The 23,168-nt window shown below is 37.1% G+C and overlaps 3 protein-coding genes across 15 annotated transcripts in view; 2 read left to right on the top strand and 1 right to left on the bottom strand.

Annotated features, from left to right (window-relative positions):
* LOC114271447 (phenylalanine--tRNA ligase alpha subunit, cytoplasmic) overlaps window positions 1-23,168 on the top strand; it is a 143,227-nt gene that overhangs the window by 97,365 nt on the left and 22,694 nt on the right. For 2 of the 13 annotated variants that reach the window (XM_082904656.1, XM_082904668.1), the window contains exon 1: window positions 19,081-19,228. The exons of the other annotated variants lie outside the window; for them this stretch is intronic. The gene's annotated coding sequence lies outside the window, so the exon portion shown is untranslated. Of the gene's footprint in view, window positions 1-19,080; window positions 19,229-23,168 lie in introns of those variants that run through there. 13 annotated transcript variants of the gene reach the window in all.
* Window positions 5,621-15,506, top strand: LOC114271478 (phenylalanine--tRNA ligase alpha subunit, cytoplasmic-like). Its single transcript, XM_082907596.1, has 10 exons — window positions 5,621-5,767; window positions 8,050-8,182; window positions 8,263-8,347; window positions 8,445-8,541; window positions 9,295-9,391; window positions 10,564-10,635; window positions 10,887-10,953; window positions 11,068-11,193; window positions 14,970-15,024; window positions 15,121-15,506. The coding sequence occupies exons 1-8, from the start codon at window positions 5,621-5,623 to the stop codon at window positions 11,174-11,176; spliced, it is 807 nt and encodes a 268-aa protein (XP_082763722.1). The 3' UTR covers window positions 11,177-11,193; window positions 14,970-15,024; window positions 15,121-15,506.
* Window positions 11,510-13,814, bottom strand: LOC145812312 (uncharacterized). The gene is made up of 3 exons (XM_082907595.1): window positions 12,720-13,814; window positions 12,249-12,562; window positions 11,510-12,098 (listed from the first exon to the last, which is right to left on the bottom strand). The coding sequence occupies exons 1-3, from the start codon at window positions 13,812-13,814 to the stop codon at window positions 11,510-11,512; spliced, it is 1,998 nt and encodes a 665-aa protein (XP_082763721.1).

The following is a 23,168-nucleotide window of genomic DNA, read 5'->3' as shown; positions in this document are numbered from 1 at the left end:
TATCATCGTGGATCCTTCTCCAGTTGATTCTATTCAAAGGCATATCCTCAATTAAGACTGAGGAAAAAAAAATTGGAATTTGCATTTGACAGTTAATTTGGCAATGTGTGTTAAGACTTTGTTATGATGAGACATTTAATGCTTGCCTTTGATCTTGTAATATAATGATCGAAGCCTTTTCAGCCACAGATTTATGCATGTTACAACATGCATTTAAATGTAACAAAGAATTACCTTTTATAACACACGAGTATTTACTACTACTACTACTAATAATAATGCACATTTGAGTATATTCAATGAAGGTTTTGAAAATTTAATAGATATTGCCAATGATGCAAAAGCATGACACGGTGCACCGTTTGTTCTGCCCCCAACTCAAGTCACCTGCACTAAGACTGTCAGGTGCCGCTTAACTAGTGTTTATTTGAGAACTGCAAAGAGTTGTCAAGGCTGCCACTCGGTGAATGTTTGTTCATTAAGTGGTATCTGGCAGTATGTCTAAAGGCTATAAGCTATAAGTGAATTTTACCAACAGATAGCTGAATGGCTTAGATAGATTATAAGAGTTGCATCTTTTGCATGACAATAGTTAAGATAATAGCTCATGAATAGAAAAAATAATAGCAAAGACAATAGCAATGAAAGTCTTGGTGAAGGAACTCTGTCACCTTTTTGTTGGCCAGTAACCATAGTGAAACTTAGGTTATTTATTAATGAATGGTTGTCGCATATCTTCTATAAGAAATTGAGAGAGATTGAGAGAGCAAATATTAGCTCTATGTTTTTGATGTATTCAGTTGTCTGTTATTGTATGTGTGTTATTACAAGAGACTGGGCTCTCTCTCTTTATAGAGAGGAGAAGGCGACAGTGGAGCGTAATGCAATACATTAAACAATATATAACTACTCCTAAAGCGGAAGGTGTGTGCTGGTGCTTCATGGGTGTGTTTGGCCTTTACAGATTCTTTACATGGTGCTCGTGGGTGTGTTTGGCCTCGTGGGTGTGTTTGGCCCTTACAGAGCCTTTACATCCTTTACAGCTATATTGTATATTATATTGTATATTATATGTTAACAGCCCCCCGCAAACTCAAGGAGGGTAGGCATCGACCAAGTTGAGTTTGGAAACAAGATCACGGAAGCGCCCAGGAGGATGAGCCTTGGTGAAAATATCAGCAGGTTGATCGGCAGAAGCAATAGGGAGAAGATGAACAGTACCACGAGTAACATGCTGTCGAATGAAATGACAATCAATCTCAATATGCTTGGTGCGATCATGAAAAACATCATTGTGAGCAATATGAATAGCACTCTGATTGTCACAATAAAGAGAGGTAGCGCCAGAAGAGGGAACACCCATATCAGTGAGGAGCCAGCGAAGCCAGAGAAGTTCCTGAGTAGTATCAGCAAGAGCTCGGTATTCAGCTTCGGTACTAGAACGGGCAGTGAGGGATTATTTTTTGCTACGCCAAGTGAGAAGAGAATCCCCTAAGAAGAAACAGAAGCCCGTGGTGGAGCGTTGATCCGTAGGATCCCCAGCCCAATCAGCATCAGAAAAGGCACGCAGTTCAAGAGAGGAGGAAGAAGAGTAGTGAAGACCATGGAACAGAGTGCCTTTGAGGTATCGAAGGATGTGGAGTAGAGCAGCATAGTGGGGAGTGCGAGGAGCCGACATGTACTGACTAACAATGTGAACGGCATAGGCAATGTCAGGACGAGTTACTGTGAGATAGACAAGACTGCCGACGAGCTGGCGATATAGAGTAGCATCAGAGAGAAGAGTGCCATCAAGAGGTGTAAGACGACTCTGAGGCTCCAGGGGAGTTGAGGCAGTCTTGCAATCGGTAAGACCAGCACGGGTGAGAAGATCAGATGTGTACTTAGCCTGAGAGAGAAAAGAACCCATGGAATCATGGAAGATTTCAAGACCCAAGAAATAGCTGAGAGGACCAAGGTCTTTCATCTCGAAATGATGGCTAAGAAATTGTTTAAGATGAAGAATACCATTGACATCATCACCGGTGATAATCATATCATCCACATAAAGAAGAAGCAAGGTGGTCCCTTGAGCAGTTCTGCGGATAAAAAGTGCAGTATCATAAGAGCTGGAGGTGAAACCACAGTCATGAATAGTAGAGCTGAACTTGGCAAACCAAGCGCGGGGAGCTTGTTTGAGACCATATAAAGCACGTTGAAGTTTGCAGACTTTATGAGGTGGATAAGTAGACCCAGGGGGAGGTTGCATGTAGACCTCCTCAAGAAGAACACCATTAAGAAAGGCATTTTTCACATCCATTTGATAAAGATCCCAGTGTCGGGTAGTAGCAACTGCAATGAGGCTGCGAACAGAGGTGAGACGAGCAACAGGAGCAAAGGTCTCCTCATAGTCAATACCATATTCTTGATTGAAGCCTTTAGCAACAAGGCGAGCTTTATAGCGCTCAATAGAGCCATCAGAACAGGTTTTGATTTTGTATACCCATTTACAGCCAATGGCAGTCTTGCCAGGAGGAAGATCAACAATGTCCCAAGTGTGAGTTTTGTCTAAAGCCTGTAATTCATCAGTCATAGCTTGCTGCCAAAGAGGATTAGAGCGAGCCTCCCGATAGGAGGTGGGTTCATAAGTAGAAAAAGCAGTAGAACCAACAATAAAGTCACGAAGACGAGTAGAAGGTTGGATTACCCGGTGTGGTCGAGCAGGAGGAGGAGGAGCCAGAGGAAGAGACTCAACAGGGGGTGAGGAGTCCGAGGGAGCAAGATCAGGACCATCAAAGCTGGCAGGTGCTTGAGAAAGACCAGTAGGCAAGGTAGTCTCAAGAGAGTCAGGCATGGGCAGTGGAGGAAGCTCATCAGAAAACAGATCTGCAGAAGGGTTAGTAAAACACAGAGAGGGTGAGGGAACGGATAAACGGAATTGAGAGAGGGAGGAAAACATTGTGTGTTCCCAAAAGACCACATGACGAGAGATACGGAGACGCTGGGAGAGAGGATCCCAACAGCGATACCCTTTATGTTCAATACCATACCCCAAGAAGCAACAAAGGCGAGAACGAGGTTCAAGTTTGGTACGTTCATGAGGTTGGAGAAGAACAAAACAGGCAGAGCCAAAAACCCTAAGGGTGTCGTAAGGTGGACGGGTGCCATGTAAACGCTCATATGGAGTGTGATTATGAATAACCGGTGTAGGGATACAATTGATAGTGTAAGCAGCAGTGAGAGCGGCTTCACCCCAAAAATTTTCTGGACAAGAGGAAGAGAGAAGGAGGGCTCGAGTAGTGTCAAGGAGATGCCGATGTTTTCGTTCAGCACGGCCAATTTGTTGGGACGTACCTGGACAGGAACGATGAGGTTGAGTACCATGACTCCTAAGGAAGGAAAGAAAGTCAAAATCTTTATATTCCATGGCATTGTCGGAGCGAAAAATCTTGATAGTTTTAGAAAATTGGGTTTTAACCATTACAGCAAAATTGTAATAAAGTTGTTTGAGTTCAGAGCGATTTTTCATAAGAAACAACCATGTAAAGCGAGAAAAATCATCTATAAAAACAACAAAATAACGTGCGCCTCCCATAGTAGGAGTAGGAGAGGGTCCCCAAATATCAGAATGAATGAGATCAAAGGGCGCAAGAGAAACAGAATCACTTTTATTAAACGACAAAGCAGGTTGTTTTGCAAGTTGACAGGACACACAATTGAAAGCATCAGAACTTACAGTACCCAAATGACCACTAGAAATTAAAGACTTCAAACGACCAACAGAAAGATGGCCCAAACGATAGTGCCAAAGCTGAAAATGAGATAAAGGAGAAGCAGTGGTAGCAGTGGTAGGAGCAGTGATTTGAGAGGAACCCGGAACATGAAGATGGATAAGTTCGTAGAGACGTCCTTGCTTACGGCCTATCCCAAGAGTTTGCCTGGTCCGAGGGTCCTGCACCAAACAACCAGTATGGGAAAAGGTAACAGTTAGACCATGCTCACATAATTGACTAATGGAGATAAGGTTTAAAGTGAGAGCAGGCATAAGATATACATGGGATAAAGATAAGTGAGAGGTGGAAACAGACCCAACATGACTTACAGACAGAAGAGACCCATCAGCAGTATGGATAGAAGGAACATGAGGAGTCGAAGAGAGAGGAGTAAAAATAGTAGGATCAAAGGTCATGTGATTACAACAAGCGGAGTCAAAGTACCAGGAAGTGTTACCTGCGGTGGTAGACAAAGCAGTAGATGGAGGAGTACCGGAATGCTGCCAAAAATGTGGAAACATGGCTTCAACATCGGTATGAGAGAAGACCGGAGTGGAAGGATCTACAGGGACAGAAGAAGGTGAATCTTCGGAGGCGGCAGCAGCAGTGCGTGGAGCAGGCATGTTTTTAAAGGGAGTCCCAGAACGGTGAGAGTTGCTGCGGGAAAAATTCCCGGTGGAAGGACCATGGCGAGAGGCACGGGTAGGATTGCGGAAGCAATCTTGTTGGAGATGACCGGGGCCAGTCTTGTTGCAAAATCGACAAAGACGAACGGGACAATGAACCAGAAGATGAGTCGATGAAAGATTGTGGTTGTGACAATAGTTGCAGGTAGTGGACCGCTGTGGTGAAGGAGAACTCCGAATATGGGGAGTAACAAGAACAGAGTCCACAGGGTGTGGATGGAGAGTACCAAACCTGGTTTCCTCGGACAGGAGTTCAGAAACGGCTTGCTCAAGAGTGGGTAAAGGAGTGCGATGTAGGAGAGATGCGCGGACGGCCTCAAAACGAGGAGTGAGAGCCATGAGAAACTGAACCAAGCGTTGTTGGTCACGGTAGGTAGTAAACAAGGCAGCATCCTCAGTATGAGGCCATGGAGGCTCAGAAAGAGCGAGTTGATCCCAAACATAATACATTTGGGAGAGGAAATCATTAATGGTTTGAGTGTTTTCTTGGCGCATACGGTGAAGATGACTTAGAAGCTGATATTGGTGAGCAAGACCGGTAGTCTGATAGTGTTCTTGCAAAAAATCCCAGATGGCCTTGGCTGGAGAGGAAGCAGACTCAAGTTGGAACCTACCAAACTGAAGGCTGATGGATGTAATAGAAGTATTGCGAAGCCAGGTAATGATCTGATAGTTTTTACTATCCCAATCTTCTAGTCGGTCGATATATTTGGCAGCGGAGTCCGTGGCAGCGGATTCCGTGGTTGCTGGGACTGGTTTGCACACATCCCCAGTAATGATACGCCAAAGTTTCTTGCCTTTGAGGAAGCCAGACATGGCTTGTGCCCAAAGGACATAATTAGTCCCGTCAAGAATAACGGAAATAGGGTGATTAGAGGAATCCGGGCGATCCATGAGGGAAAAATAGCACAATGGAGGTAGAATCTGAAAAAACCGAGGTTACTAGTGAATTCAGAAGGCCGAAATTAGTGGAAAAAGGAGTGAAACGACCCAAAATATGACCACAGAGGCAAAGAAATGAGAGGCAAAGGGCGCGGCGCACGTTAGCAAGAAAGGGCGCGGCGCACGTTAGCAAAACAGGCCAGGCAGTGCACGGTAGCAGAGAGGGCTGACGTGTGCTGACGTCAGAAACACGCGGCGCACGTTAGCAAGGTAGTGCGCGGTGCACGTTAGCACGGGACAATGTGGAGGACGCGTGGAGCGTGTGTGAGGCGGAAGGCGGAGGCAGGCGACGCGCCATTCACAGAAGTGGCGCGTGAGAGCGCGTGTAACGTCGTGGTGGCGTTGGAATCGTCCGGAGGAGACGAAGGCTCTGGTGTGGTGAAAACTGTATTTCAGAGATGGACGAAAAAGGGATACAGATGAAATGCAATCTGCAGAAAAAAAAAATATGTTGGAAGAAGAGGCTAGGCAGAAAACCTGTGCTCTGATACCATATAAGAAATTGAGAGAGATTGAGAGAGCAAATATTAGCTCTATGTTTTTGATGTATTCAGTTGTCTGTTATTGTATGTGTGTTATTACAAGAGACTGGGCTCTCTCTCTTTATAGAGAGGAGAAGGCGACAGTGGAGCGTAATGCAATACATTAAACAATATATAACTACTCCTAAAGCGGAAGGTGTGTGCTGGTGCTTCATGGGTGTGTTTGGCCTTTACAGATTCTTTACATGGTGCTCGTGGGTGTGTTTGGCCTCGTGGGTGTGTTTGGCCTTTACAGAGCCTTTACATCCTTTATAGCTATATTGTATATTATATTGTATATTATATGTTAACATCTTCATAAGATTACCGTTTGTAAAAATCTCTTCATTTCAGGTACGACAACAATTGAAAATGATTTTTCTTCAGATGGGGTAAGACCTGATCATTGTTCTGTCATAAACATATCTGAATGCATGTGTCTATTAAGTTGTGAAGGCAGAAAGTTTGCACCATTGCCTCCTTAGATACCTTTTCATTTTCATATATTTTCTTTAATTTTGGTACACGGGTCCTTACATTTCTATAGCTGACACTTGACGACATATACCAATTCATCTATTAATTTAGAGTCTTCACAATATTAACACTTGTGATGTCATACACCCTATTATTTTATTGGGGAAATATCAGTTTAGCATGTAAGACCAAAAAGATATTTGTGCCAAACACAGTCAAGACTTGCACCCATAAAGATTCGCACCAATTTGTAAAATTTGTGCCCCATTTGCCACTGCAGTCTATGGTACAAAGCTAAGAAGCATGGACACTTCTAAAAATGTGCCATTTCCATGTTCGTGTCCGTGTCCTACACTTTCCAGACATGTGTCTGACACTCATCCAATCGTGTCCTATTTTTTTAAAATGAATTTAGACTCGACATTCTTTGGACACTTGGAGGACACATGTGTCCATTGCTTAATCAAACATGTCCATTGATTAGACAACACGAAACTACTTATAAGCTTAAATAAAATAACTTAGAATACGATGATAAAGAAAAATAATGTCAATTAGTGTTGTATTGCATTTATTCTTTCTTTTAGAATGATATATTCATATATATGACATTTAATAAATTTACAGAATTATATATTGTGTGCCCCCCCCCACGTGTCGTGTGTTGCATTTTTCAAAATTTGCCATGTCAACGTGTCGTGTCACGTGTCCGTGTTCGTGTTCGTGCTTCGTAGGTACAAAGTGTGTGGGGAATTTAGAGCATAACAAGAATTAAAGTATCTTTAAACCAAGAGTTATGAATAAACATGGTGAGGTTAAAAGGTATGCATGGGAAGCTATGGTCGACAAATCCTACCATCACCACGTGTTTGTGCATGTCTGTTTATGCATCTCTATGTTTTTGGGGTTAACGTTCTTTTCAATTGGTCACTTAATGGATGCAGATTTGAGGAGATGCCCATAAACAATTTTGTTGAAAGCAGGTAACTGATCTTTCCCCTCCCAAACACACATTAATGTGTATTATTGGTTTTTTTTTTCTTTTTTCCAGGTAACTGATCTTGCCCTTTATATGATAGTTCATCGGAGCTACTGATGACAGATAAGAAGTTTTTTTAGCTTTAACCTAGATAGTTTTGAAGTTAGTGTATCTAAAGGCTAGGGCATAGCACATTTCAATGGAATATTTTGCTTGTACATCAAAGGGGTTACAACTCGCAACAAACGCTGGGTGCTTCGGCATAGCACATTTAATGGAATATTTTGCTTGTACATCAAAGGGGTTACAACTCGCAACAAATGCTGGGTGCTTTCCCCAAATAATCCTGGATGATTGATGACAATAAGATGTGGTTGTCAATAATTTCTCATCATCAACACAGTGAAAACTTATATAATATTGACTCCATTGTAGTTATGCCTTTTGTATTGGTAATTTTCCAAACAAGGAGGTGCCTCTAAACACCTCCCCATTTGTTGATGTTAAGAACAGAAAATGGTTTGCTGAATGGGGATATACTGGAGATCCTATGATCTCTTCTCTCTTTTTTTATTTTTTATTATTATTATTTTTATTTTAAATATAGCCTTTGTTTTAGATAGATGACAATTTCAGCATATATGTTTTTGTCATTAGGGTTTGAATGCTTACAACTCACGGTATTGTTGCAGGAAACTGCATTCAGTCTTGATGTTAATTCTGCATTCATTGCTGTTTGGCTTTGCAGTCTCTGGAATTTTGATGCACTGTTCCAGCCACAACAACATCCTGCCCATGATTCTCATGATACATTCTTCCTGCAAGGTTTGGTTGACTTCAGTTCAACGTCAGTGTCTCCAATTGGTAGATTCTTTCTGATGCTTTTTTGGTGATTATATTTATAGTTCCTCGCACGACGAAGTTTCTTCCTGAAGATTATGTTGAGCGGGTGAAGCGTGTTCATGAGTTTGGTGGCTATGGGTCCAGGGGGTATATGCTTTTTTCTCCCATAATAGTTTATCTGAGTGTGTGAGATGAAATCTAATAGTTTATCTCAGCGTGTGAGATGAAATCTATTTTCCTGTAGTTATGAAAATGATTGGAAAAGGGAGGAGGCAAACAAAAACCTTCTGCGAACTCATACAACTGCTGTTTCCTCAAGGATGCTTTACCGGCTTGCACAGGTTTATCTGCGTTATGTTGTCTAATAACTATAAATATATGCTTTTCATTTTCAATTCACATCCTTCCCTATTGTAGAGCTGCACATTCTGTTATTACATAATACCTACTCTTGCGGGTTGATGATGGTAATAACTTGCAATTTTGAAAAAAGGCCACGGGTGAACAGCAGAGATTACCATCCTTTTTGTGCATTTACTATTTATAAAGAGCTAAGCCAATAAAAACATCATATCATTTTCCACAAGTAAGAAGTGATTTAAACCCCTCAAGAGTTCAGTGATATTACAATAAGTATTTTGATGGGCATGTATGGCATGTTGAGCAGCAGATGACATGAATGGCAAGGTTAGGTTAGCTGAACTCTTGAGGGGTTTAAATCACTTCTTACTTGTGGAAAATGATATGATGTTTTTATTGGCTTAGCTCTTTATAAATAGTAAATGCACAAAAAGGATGGTTATCTCTGCTGTTCACCCGTGGCCTTTTTTCAAGGAAGTTCTGAAAAATAAAATTTGGATGAATTATGCTCTGTGAAGTATGATGTGCATGTTGGCAGATAACGGAAGTCTAAATGAGTGTATGAATCCTTTTCCTTCACATGTTTGCTAGTTCTTATGGCTATGGGTTTTGTTTTACCCAACATAGTATCAATTTGGGAGCTTCTCTTCTTCTTTTTACGTTTCTTCTCTTTTTTGAGGCTTTTGTAAATTACTGTCATTTCTTAATATTAATTGAGGGACTATTATTCCCAGGAAGGTTTTGCTCCCAAAAAGTACTTTTCTATTGATCGTGTATTCAGAAATGAAGCTGTGGATCGAACTCACCTTGCAGAGTTTCACCAGATAGAAGGTATGAGACAATGAATGTTGCTTCCCAAAAAAAGTGTAAGAATGAACATAAAAGCATCTGCCGTGGAAATACTGGAGGTGCAATCCATTCATATTGTTGTCTTTTCGGCATCAAACCTGGCATTGAATGAGGGACTAAAGAGGTGTAGCATGGCTGACATGTGTTCAGCCTAAAATTGATATCACCTCAGTGCACACTAACCTAGAGTCCTAAATTTCTAAAAAGCACAGACACTTCTAAGAAAGTAATGTGGACAGTTCTGAGAAAGTAATGTGTTGTGACGTTGGACATCGACACAACAAATGACATGACACTTGTTGGACACTTCCGACACTTGCACACATATGAAACAAGTTACAAGTTTTAATAAAGTAACTTAGAATCCAATGAGAAAACTAAAATAAGGAAAATTTATACGTATTCTACTCCTTTAAACTTTAAAATTACTATATTAGACTTAAATATTTATATATAAGCATATAATAATGATTTATCTTTATATATGATACATAATAAATATATAAAATTATATGTTTTGCATGTGTTCCCCATGTGTCATGTCTTACATTTTTTTAAAAAATTCGTGTGGATGTGTTTGAGTAAGCCCTTCTTAGCTAAATTTAGTGGGGTTGTGTAACATTGTCAACAAAACTTAATTTTATTAGATTCTCAAGATGGTTGATTTTCTTCAGGTGCCAACCCTTACCTTACCCAATTGATGAAAGGAGTGAACAATAAATGTATTTTGCTAGTTCTTAACGTGGAGAGACCCAGTTGCACCAATTGAACTGATAGGCAAGCAAAAAGGACAAGGCTAGATGAACCTTCTGAATTGCACTGTCATGTCCCATTTCACTTCTATGAATCCATAGTCTTTGTGGGCCATTTGTGAAAATGATGTAATGAAACAAATGGAGAAGTTTGCAAATAGTGACACTTCATGACCTAAAACTGAATATGCTTCACTAGTTACTTCACTTTCCTTGAGTGGCACCCAACAAGTAGTGGATTTCTATTTCAAAATGCTATATGATTTTTTTTCCCAATTATTTTTAATGCTATATGATATGGATGAATTACTGAGCTTCCATTGAATAGCAAAGGCGCCGTAGTTGATTTTATATGGTTTCTGCTAAACCTTTAACCTGTCTGGATTTCTGTTTTGACTTCAGGGCTCGTATGTGATCGAGGGCTTACTCTTGGCGACTTAATTGGAGTTTTCAATGACTTTTTTACTCGTCTTGGTAATATTTACTCTCGCTTGAGCTTTTGATCATGTTCTCTTTTAGTGATGAATGGATTACACTAAACTTCCTATATTTGGAAGTCCCAGTAAATGATGCTTACCAATTTTGTAGTGCATAAACTATTTAATACCAATATACATTTAGTTTGCATAGAAAATTAAATAATAATCGACATCATGATTTTGGAGAAGATATGAAACAACCATACTGACGAATCAGACTTCCCTTCTTACTACACTTGTGTTCAGGTATGTCCAAGCTGAAATTCAAGCCTGCTTACAATCCTTACACTGAACCCAGCATGGAAATTTTTGGGTAATCAATTGTAATTGATCTGACGGCGCTGTTGCATGTGGTGTAGCCAATAATAGTATTTTTTTTATTTAATCGTATCTCTGCAACTAGATTAATTCTCCTGCAATTGTTCAGCTATCACGAAGGCCTAAAGAAATGGGTGGAAATTGGAAATTATGGCATGTTTAGACCTGAGATGCTGCTTCCGATGGGACTCCCAGAAGATGTTCGGGTTATTGCATGAGGCCTTTCCCTAGAAAGGTAAGGAAATTATCTATGAAGCACGGGTGCGGGTACAAGTATGGGTACGCCGATATTTTTTATTTTTTATAATTATGGTTAAAAGATCCAACCTATAAATTGAAGTTAAATATCAAAACTAAAAAGAGAACTATAAAGCTAAAAGACAAATATTAATATATTTGAATTCAACATAACATAACCAACACCAATTCAGTCCATTATCCATGCAAAGGAAAAACAACCAACACCAAAAGAAAAACAAGGCCAATTCAGTCCATAACACAAGCAAAGGAAAAAAAACAAAAGAAAGCCCTATATATCTAAACTTGACACTTCAAAGTTCACTTCCATTAACTTCATCATTGAATAAAATAGCTTCCATCTCTGGCTCATCAAGTGATAGATTTGCAATTTCAAGGAAACCATAACCCTCCAATGAATCAAATGCATCTCCCCCAACGTCCCATAACTTGGTCTCTCCTTCAGTGTATAGTTGGCTCCTCCTTGATAAGAGACGAATATTGGAGTGCACAAAAACCAAATCCTCACACCGTTGTGGTGTCATTTTATTCCTCCTCATAGAGTGAATGAAAGAGTAGGTGCTCTGATTCCTTTCACAACATGATGAGGAACATGGTTGGCTAAGTAATTTCACTGCCAAGGATTGGAGCATAGGTGCAGAAGAGCCATGTGCCAACCACCAAACCACTGGTTCCATTACTCCTCTATCACATATTGAGTCAGAGTCACTAAAACTTTCCAAACAACCTGAAAACTTTGCATACTCTGTGTTAACAACCCTTCTCTCATCTGAATCAGGAAAGTATCTCTTAAAACACTTGATTCTCATCTCAGAAATTTCAACATCTTTGTGAGGAGGAACACGAATGGGATTTTCATGAAGCCACGTCCCACTATAATACCTAGATTTCGTAATTAGAAAAAAATAATAAGTAAATTATGCAATGAAAAAAATTAAAGTATAAACCTTGGATTCATGAGTCAAATGTGAATTATACCTTAGATTCAAGGAATGAGCAAGGCAATGAAGAGGTGTGCTACTTTTTGTTCACCTTTCCACTAATATTTGATGCACTACAGAATAAAAGGATGACTCTTCATTTTCTGACTTCCCTTCACGCCTATAGATGGATGCCTTCACCCGCTCAATCATTGAATCCCACATCTCATAAACCAAATGTAGACATGGCTTATCAGTGTCACAAAATCTAAGCATCTCATAAATAGGCAATGTGAATGAGAGTATATATTCAATCTTATCCCACCAAACATCATTCAACAACTTTTCCTTTACAACAGCTGCTTTCCCAACATCATCTTCCTTGTAAGAAGCCCATTTGTCACTTATGACCATTGTTTGGAGACCCTGATATATAAGTTTAAAATTTTTTAGCATAACAATTGCAAATGCAAAGCGTGTATCTGCAACAGAAAGTAGCTTCAAATGTACAAACTCATTAAAAATAGCTAAAAATAGCTAATCTCATAGAATGATTCATGATGAAATTTTTCACAAACATTACATCATCAATCACAGTAGTGATCCAATGGCATTCATCATAAGCATATGCAGCAACTCCAACTTCCTTCGCAGCACAAATGTTCTTAAGAGCAAGATTAAGAGTGTGAACTACACAAGGTGTCCAAAAGATCTTCGGATAATTACCTTGAATAATTGATCCAGCTGCACTACAAACTGGAGCATTATCAGTAATTATTTGAATTACATTATTGGGACCCACTTCATCAATCACTTCACTAATTAGTTTGGCAATATGATACTTGTCCTTGGTCTCACCCTCACAATTAACAGCTTTTATAAACATAGCTCCACCATTATATGCTGCCATAAAATTAATGAGAGGCCTCCTTTGTGTATCAGTCCATCCATCAGATACTATACTCAACCCCTTCTCATCCCATGACTTCTTAGTTTGTTCCAATGACCTTTCAATATTTGTCATTTCTTTTTGAAGTAAGGTAGTCCTCAACAAATTATATCCAGGAGGGGCATATCCAACAATTTGATTCTCAGCAGCATATTGAAAAGCATCCACAAAGTATGGATTCCTAGCCAAATGGAAATGCAAACCGGTTGAATAAAACATACGGGCAATTAAAGAATGTAAATGCTCTTTAGCACTTTGATTGAATGCCCTATCTAAAGGACTACTCCCAATTGCCTTTCTCTTTCTTGGTGCATAACCTTCCATTCTAAATGTTCCAACATCTTCTACACTGTCGTGGCTAGCACTAATTTGAGAAGATGGAGGTGGTAAAGGAACATTTTTTGGCTTTGTCATTTTTTTCCGATTTTCAGCTTGTTGATCTACCTTTCGAATTTCAGAAAGAAGATCACTCTTATTCTTCACAGTTGCACACACTCTAATTCCATGGCCAGTAAGTAGCAACAAATGGGCTCTAACTCTAGAATATGACCCTTGGTACTCAATGTTACAAAAATTACACTTAAATTTTGTATTACCACTTCCTCCTTCTCCCCTTTTAACTAATTTTGTAACATAGCCCCAAAGAGGAGCATTTTCATCTCTAGATTGATCAATGGAAGGAGCAGAAGCACTTGCAGCAGATGAACCTGAACTGCTTGATGAACTCATTTTCCTATAAGCATAAAAAATAATATTTTTGATTATTAAAAATAATATTTATGATTATTAACATTCTGTTGAGGAATAACTAATTTTTTTGATTATTAGCATTTTCATCTCTAATTTTTTATTATTAATAACTAATAATAATATTTATGATTATTACCATTTATGATTATTAGCATTTTCATCTCTAATATTTATTAGCATTTTCAGTATTAATAACTAAAGAAGAAACAAGAAAAATAAATAAATAAATACAGATGAAGAGATATACCTGCGTCGAAGTCGAGGGTCAAGGGTCGAAGTCGATATCTGGGTCGAAGTCGAAGACGATCTCTGCTGTTTCGAAGTCGATCGATCTCTGCTGTTTCGAAGTCGCAGACGAGGGTGAGTGAGGGTCGAAGCCGATCTCTGCTGTTTCGAAGTCGCAGACGAGGGTGAGTGAGGGTCGATCTCTGTTTCGAAGTCGCAGAAGAGGGAGATGGAGATGGTCGAAGTCGCCTCTCTCTTTGCTTCGATGAGATTAGGGCAACAAAAGTGATGAGATTAGGGTAGTATACACATTTTTTCCTTTTTTTTTTTTTAATTTTTTTTAATATTGCTCCAGTACCCCCTCAATTTTTTAGAAAATTTGGTTTCTGCCCCCGCCGTACCCAAAACGCACCAAAGGCGTACCCCTGCCGTACCCGAGCTGTACCCAACTGAGGCATAAGTACCCGACTGGTTTTTCCCGTACCCGGTACGCGTGCAGTCGTACCGGTATGCGTACCCGCACCCAGTAAGTACCCGGTGCGTGTATGGCACTATTTTTGGAGTATCCGTGCTTCATAGGAAATTATTATGGGAAAATTATCAAATAAGTCAATAGTTTTTTCATAAAATTTTTAGCGAGTCCTCTTTATACTAATGTGGAGAGGACTGATTCCTATGTTGATTGGATTTAATGAAATTTTAATGAGAAAAGTATAAGTTAGTGGGTTGGTTGTTCTCGTTCTTGTTCATGAATCTTTTTAGAAATGATGAATCCAATTGTCCCGAATCATTTTGATGAATTTAATATTTGTTTGAATAATTGCAATGACAAATATTGCAAAATAAATTCTGCACTACTGGAGTATATTCTCCGAAAATATTGATAATTTCTTTTATTCTGTGGATCAGACCAACCATGATATTGTATGGGATTGATAGCATCCGGGATCTCTTTGGTCACAAGGTACATATACATATACATTCACTTAGTACGAATAAACAGCTCTCTTTTGTTTAAATTGGGTGGCATTTTAATGATCATTATTATTGGTCTTTGCAGGTGGATCTTAGTCTCATCAAGAAAAACCCTCTATGTCGAATTGGAATCGAGTAGAATGGGGTGGTGTTTTTCCCTCATATTTATATCGAAGTTTTCCTTTTTAATAGTTGCCCCCCCTCTTTGGGAATTAATTGCAAATTGATCCCTTTTTTAAAGTGGTTAACGACGAGAAAACCCCAATTTTAGTTTTTGTTTTATTTTGTAGCAAATGCCAGGCAATGTTCCAGCTTAGATTGTAATATTTGATAAGTCTTCAATTCTGAGCACAGTGCGTTAGTCTCACCAGTTTTGTGAACGAATTTCGATTTGTTGCCTGCATATGCATTCAATCTTTGGCTATTTCTCAAATGTTCATATATATGTGAGTCAACTATTGTGTGGTAAGTGGTGAGTCATATGACAATATAATAGTCTGTTTATCGGGAAGCCAGGTTAGAAAGCCCAAGGCAGACTAGCAAATTTTGTGGAATTTGTAGGTACATTTTTAGATGGGCTAGGCCATAACTTGATCGAAATTCCAAAAGGAGTTAATATTTTGGACTGAAATTTCATTTTGAAATCACTTCTCAACTGGTCAAGTTATAAGGGAGTTCAGTTTTAATATTAGAAGGTATCATTTTACTAGGTGTTTATGACTGATGTGATTCAATTTTGAAGTGAACCAATAAATTTGTTTTCATAAGATTTTAGAGATAAACTGAACAGTGAAGCCTTTGGAATTGAACTAAAATCAGACTACAAAGAAATAGTCTAGCTCTTATTTAGTTTTATGATTTTAAATTAAAAATGTATATTATATATAGATTATTCAGTTCAACCAAAAATAATTCAGAACCATACTACAAATTCAGCTCTATCTATGTAGAGTCAAATTCAGAAGCATACTACAAATTTTTATGAACATTTTTCAATTTAGTTTCTGTATGAACACATACTTTTACCAACAAAAAAAAGAAGTATCAAATGAATAGAATAAATAATACCTTGTTCAGAGCTGAATGAAATTGAGTTTTGAAGAAGCCAATGGGAATACATCAGGCTACAAATCAAACCGACCTGACCCGCATTTGGACAGTCCAGCAACATAGGAAGACGCATGAGGGCGGTGTTGTTTTTTCAAAATATCAGGTGCAGATTGAGTGGAAAATACACCATGATTCGCATGGACCTGATCTACCCGTTGTGTAATATATATATTTTTATTTTTTGGACGGAGCTCCTATCCAGTAACTACGGGGAGCTGTTTGGCTCTTGTGAGACTTGATTAGAGCTCTTGTCGATAATTCAAAATGTTTTATGTGTAGAACCCGTCAAATATATTTTTTATGTAAAAAATTACATTGATCAGATATTGATAACCACTTGATTATATCATATTTTTAAAATAATTTTTAAAATAAATTGTGACAGAAATATGATATGATCAAATTGTTTTCGATATTTGATCAATGTGATTTTTTTATAAAAATAATATATTTGACGCATTTTACACATTAAATAATTTAAATTATCGATATGAGTTCAAATCAAAACCCATCGATGCCGAACAACTCCCTCCAGTTATTGGAGAAAAGTTGGGTTCTTCTTTTTTATTGTTTTGCACGACCACAAAACCGGAGGTGGGATGGATGCTTGTGAGGCCGTTGATAGCATTGGTGCTGTGCACCTAAACCACGTAATTTGACGGATATTTTCGAACTCCTCATCAGATATACGTTCTTAGGCCAACTACACTGCTTTTGGCATATGTTAACTTCCATTTGTTGTCCATCATGATTGCCAAGTCCATTTTATGCCATAAATTTGTGATTATTATATGAAAAAAAATATTAATACAAAATGTATATATAAATTTTTTGACAAAAATGATGTAATTGTGACAATTTTGAAAATATAAATAACCTTGATGAATTTTTTATTTTAAAATTACAAAATTGATGTGTTATAAAATTGTGTATTTGTTTTGGGTAATGCTATATATGTAAGTTAAGATATTTGTAATGTCATTTATCATAAATGTTATAATAAAATCCTATTCCGTCATAACTTTAAAAAAAAAAAATTAGAACGAAACGTGACATGAGGCATACGTAAAGATCTTTTGGATTACCACTAAAATAATGTCATAATAAATATCATAATATGTTATCACCAAAAATTATAAACGTCGCAACTAGAACATATGGTACATACATTTTTAAGTGGTATGTGTGGGGACATAAATTTTGAATGACAACACGTGGCCAAGGTGACATCGCAGTGTCAGCCGAGGTGCCACGTGTCTTGGTAATGATGCCGAGATAATCTTGGCTAGACCAAGGTTATCTGCAAGAACACCGGAATCCGAGATAAGCGCATATGGGACAAGAGTGCTAGATTGGGAGAAGACTTCAGTTTGGGTAAAGATAAGACTCTTATAGAGTTTATCCTAATCCCACTGGGAGTCCTAGATTAGCAGTAATCCTAAGTTCGGCTAAGCTCCTATTGAGACTAGGATTGTATTGGCTATAAAAGAGAGGCACCCCATGGGTCTAAGGTATGCTTTTGATATTCTGTCTAGTGAGTTAAAGCACTATTGGTTATCTTTGAGAGATATGGAGTACTGACTTGATCGTCGGAGTATCCCGGGTGGATGAGCCACCGCCGGAATCTTCTCTTTCTGTTGCAGGTCGTTCGGGCTTAATCTATTCTACCGGTACTCTCCAGCTGGGTACTTGTTCGGCAGTGTGGTCGGAAAATCACCCACACAGTGTGTATTGTATAATTCTCCATTAGTTTTATATACAATTTTTGTATTTCTATATCATTACTCTTATCATGTATATATATATACATAATCGAATATAGTTGTGTCACATGCCAAAAAACATGATCTAAGAATTAAATATGTAAAGAAAATTTATTTTACATATAACTCACAATATTGTAATTTTAAATCTACACCTTACGTGTTACTTTTAGGATAAATTTTGATTACGTTTTACTTTCATTAGGATTGAGTTGAGAAGCTTATGGGCATCAATAGTAATCTTATTTCAATGATCTAAATTACTAATTTTTTAAGGCATTTCATGTATTTCATCTATAAAAAATTACATTTATCTAATAATCATAACATTTTTATTTTATGGTGTTTGTGTCCAAAAAAATAAATGATTTATTTTTAATACATGCTTGTTGTCCATTTTTTAAGAGAGAAACACAATAAATAAAATAGTTACAATTGTTAAATCGATTTAATTTTTTTCATAATTTTTAAAAATTGAAAATTTAAATTACCAAAATATGATCTATAATAAACCCCACATACTCCTCAAGTTGAACTTGTCAAAGTTAACCTATACCCAATTACCTAATTACATTTATTTGAAAAAATTAAAGGGGATTGTTAAGATGTGCACCTCATTAAATCAAAAATGTTAAGAGATTCTAAAAATTTTATCAAATATTTTACATGGGTATGAGATTTATATGAGACCCACGTTATGTGAGTTTCACACCCATATAAAACATTTGATAAAATTTTTAGTAGAATATTTGGTGTTTCTTACATTACTCTCATTAAATAGTGTATATCATGTACACATTTATTTTAAACTATTAGATATTTACAAATTAATCTCAACTATTAAACAGTTTGATTAGAAATATTGAATACTCTTCAACAGGTTACAATTTTCTTTAGGGGCACTTACGTGTAAGTCCTAATAAGTGAACTTATTGTCTAATAAGTTTTATGAGAAAAATTTGTCATAAAAAAGTCACTAATTGTAAGTTTTAATGACAATTTAAAAAAATAATAACAAAAGAAGCCACTAATTATCATTTTTTAGCGATATATATAAAAAATTATTACAAAAAAATTATTTTTAATGACAGTTTTATTAAAATTTATTTTCAACAAGACTCATTTAAGTCCAATTATTAGGGCTATTTATTCCACAAAAGCTTATTTTTCAGAAACCCTCTTCACTTTGTTTTCCTAAAGCCCTTATTTTTCAGACGACTCCGAAGCTCTTCTTCGCACTCTTCAGACACGACTCCAAAGCTCTTCTTCACCCTCGAAGACTATCCCGCGAACACAACGTGCCCTCGACTTCACCTCAAGGTATGTCTCTCTCTCTCTCTCTCTCTCTCTCTCTCTCTCTCTCTGCAACTTGTTTCTATCCCTTTCTCCATCTCCATTCTTTGAAACCCTAGACTGAAATCCCCTTCTTCGAAACTGCCCCTTTCACCTTTGTGAATTCACTGGGTTGGTTTATAAAGTTAGGAAAATATGATTTGAATAGGTTTAGGTTTTTTTATGTTTGTTTGCTTTGGTAGTTGTTTTGATTCCATATATATATATATATATATATATATACTTGAAATTTGGCTTGAGTGTGTGAAATCTGATGTGTGGGTAATTGAATTTTGTACTCAATTATGTCCCTTCTATGTTGAATTACTGAAAGGATAAACTGTATGCTGGTCATTTTGAGCCTTATCCAAACCAAAGACTGGCATAGTTCCGTTATCAATAATATACCCCTTCCCATTGTGTTAAATAATGACGTCTACATAGTATTATTTGTCCAGGAGGACAATTAGTCTCAACCTTATTTAAGGGCCACCAAACATAGGATAAGGGTTGATATGGAACTAATGGGCCAATCCTAGCCCTTCTTACCCCGTACAAATGTGGTTCTAGTGTCAATCTGGGTACTCCTCTGTCTCACACTGTTAGTCCTTCTCCCAATTTGGGAATGTTCCAAAATGTTAGTCTTCTCTGGAAAGTCAAAGCATAAAATTTTACAATTTTCAAAAATGGTCCCTCATAAGTGGCTGAATATATTTAAGACTGGGAATAAAAGGGGAATCTTAAAAACTAAATGCCTTTTTATTTGAATTTGAATTTCTTTAATTGTATGTCCCTTTGAAAAATTTGAACTCCTAGAAGGTGCTAACATTGTGGGATGGAGGGAGTACTAAGTTGAGTGTTGATCTTTGTTTGTGTTGCATTGTGTGGTTTTATCTTATATTGTATCTTAGGACCTAGGATTTTGTAATTTTATAGAAGAAGTTGCATTTGTCATAGCAATTTGAATAGAAAATGATTTACATAACAAGTATATATTATATTTGGACAGTAGAAATGCTTTCTTTCTTTTCTTTTTCTACCCAACTCAACTCAACTCAATAAAGCCTTGTCCCTCCCAACTATTTGGGCTTGCTACATGAATCTTGTTTGGCATTCTACTCGGTCAAGGGCCGTAATATCGGTTAAATCACATGTTAACACATCTTTCGTTACTATCTCAAGTTATATTAATTTTGTTTTTGTAGTACCCTAAGTGTGGACACTGTCACTATTTGTTGCCATTATAGTTAGGGTTGCAAATTAGACGAGCCGAGCCGAGCTTTCAGATGTTCAGGCTCGGCTCGGTTCGGTCAAAATGAGGGAAGCTCTAGCTCGGTTCAAGATCAAGTCGAGCTTCAGAAATTATATTCGAGCTTGGCTCATTGGCTAATTTAAAAGCTTGAGCTCGACTTGTTTTGGCTCGATAAATGAGCTCGAATGAGCTCGAGCTCAAACAAGCTCGAAATTCCAATTCACATCTATAACTCAAAAAATGAAATTCCAATTCATATATAGAAAGGGATGTACAATGTTTTGTCACTAATTCAATAAATTTTTCCATCACATTTTTTTTTCTCACCAATAAAAAAAAAAAAAAAAGAGAAAGAAAAAAAAAAGATATGACTATTAATAAAAAATTTGTGCATTACACAACATAGCAAGCATTACACAGTGCATCCTTCAACAAAACATAATTACCAAAAACACAGTGCATCCTTAAATAAAACGCATTACACAGAACATTATACCATGCATCCTTAAACAAAACATAATAACCACAAACTAAACCACTAATGTCTTGACTTGATTCACTTGAAAATACACCAAAGAGTCTTCATTTCTTTGGAACTTTGCATGAGCCTTTGCATTAATTGTATCCATGAGTGGACTAGTTGCTTTGTTTTGGGTAATTTTCTCTCTCGGTTTCACTTATTTAATACAATGGTTGGTTCAATTTTATATTGATTGTTAATTTATTAGTGCATTAACTTAGTTCTAGCATTATTGTTATTTTTCTTAGATATGTCAAATAGACAAATTAATCTCACTTCTCCAAAGCAAGATTCTTGTACACCATTTTCGTCATTTGATATATATGCATGCACTCGTTATGCAACTCAAAAAAACAGGGAACAATATATATACTGAACATTTGAACCACCATTGTATCAAATAAGTGAAATGAGAGAGAAAATTATCCAGAACAAAGCATAAAAATTGAATTGTTAAAGCACAAAATTAGTAAATTATCTTTATTTACAAATTAACCAAGACTCATATTTGAATATGGATATATATATATATATATATGCATGCACTCATTATGCAATAGACTGAAAAAATATCAAAACTATGAAATAAATCATTAAAAAAAAAGAGAGATTGTAGCTTTTCTTTAATTTATATGTTGAAAACAGGGGACAAAAACCAATCCAAAAAAAAAAAAGGGTCAAATATATACATAATTAAACTTTCACTCTAGCAAAGAAAAGGAACAAAATATATATAACAGTGTGTATCGGAAGGGATAGTAAGAAATACTTGATTCTGCGAATTGGGGACTAAAGGGAGAGGAGAGAGAAAGGGTCAATGGTGAAATAAGTGTACTGTGTGCATAGGAGCATGTGAGGCGCCATAGGGGGAGACGGAGAGAGAGAATCTACTAGTCTCAGATCTTCACTGGAGCAACGAAACTATACCGTCAATGTTTGAGTGTCTAAGAGTTGATGAGATTAATTCTTTGCAGTGTTTTTTAAGGCGAAAAGCGAACCGAGGCGACAAGTCACCTAACGCCTAAGCGCGAGGCGACGAGGCGAGGCGAGGCTTCATCAAAGCGAGGCGACCAGAAACGATATTTTTTTAAAATAAATGGTATAGACAAAAATATAAATATTTTCAAGAACGAGGAAATTGAATTAAATAATTAATTGAATTAAAATAATTAATTGAATAACCAGGAAATTAAAATAACCAACAAATTAATTGAATTAAAATAAACAAATTAATTGAATTAAACAAATTAATTGAATTAAAATAATTAATTGAATAACCAGGAAATTAAAATAACTAGGAAATTAATTGAATTAAATTAATTGAATTAAAATAAACAAATTAATTGACTTAATTGAATTAAACAAATTAATTGAATTAAAATAATTAATTGAATAATCAGGAAATTAATTGAATTAAATTAATTGAATTAAACAAATTAATTGAATTAATTGAATAACAGGAAATTAAAATAATCAGAAAATTAATTGAATTAATTGAAATTTTAACACAGAAGAAAAAAAAATAATTGAATTAATTGAAAAAAAATTAATTTCAAAATAATTGAATTAATTTTAAAAATTAATTTTTGCGAATTAAAAATTAATTTTAAAAAAAAAATGGATTAATTCAAAATCGAACAGTGTTCGACAGTGCTCTTCTTCAAGTCGAAGTCGAATAAAGAACAGGTGAAGTCAAACAAAGAACAGGTGCAGTCGAACAGGTCCGACAGTGAACCAAGGAGAAAGAAAGAAGAAGAAGAAAGGAAGAAAAAGGAAGAAGCAGACCCAGGTGATCGACTTCGGCAGAAGAAGACCAGATGCTGCGATTCGACTTCGGCAGACGATGCACTCCACCAAGTCGATCTAGGGTTTGGCTTCTTATTTCGTAATTAACTTTGTCAATTAAGGGCCCAGATGATTCGAACGAAGTCGATCAAGGGCCCAGATGTTTCGCACTTAAATCAGGCAAAAACACGATGAAGCGCCGCTTCTTCCGCCTCACGCTTCATCGCCTAAGCCTCGCTTCAGGCGCTTCTGAGTCGCCTCACCATTTCGCCTCGCCTCAGCACGCATGAAGCGCCGAAGGCTCGCCTCGCCTCGCTTAGCGCTTAGGCGAGCGCTTAGGCTCGCCTCTGATAACACTGATTCTTTGTGCG

Source organism: Camellia sinensis, chromosome 2, assembly GCF_055761805.1.
Source record: "Camellia sinensis isolate YWXY chromosome 2, ASM5576180v1, whole genome shotgun sequence".
NCBI classification, from domain to species: domain Eukaryota; kingdom Viridiplantae; phylum Streptophyta; class Magnoliopsida; order Ericales; family Theaceae; genus Camellia; species Camellia sinensis.
This window is presented reverse-complemented; position numbering and strand designations above follow the sequence as displayed.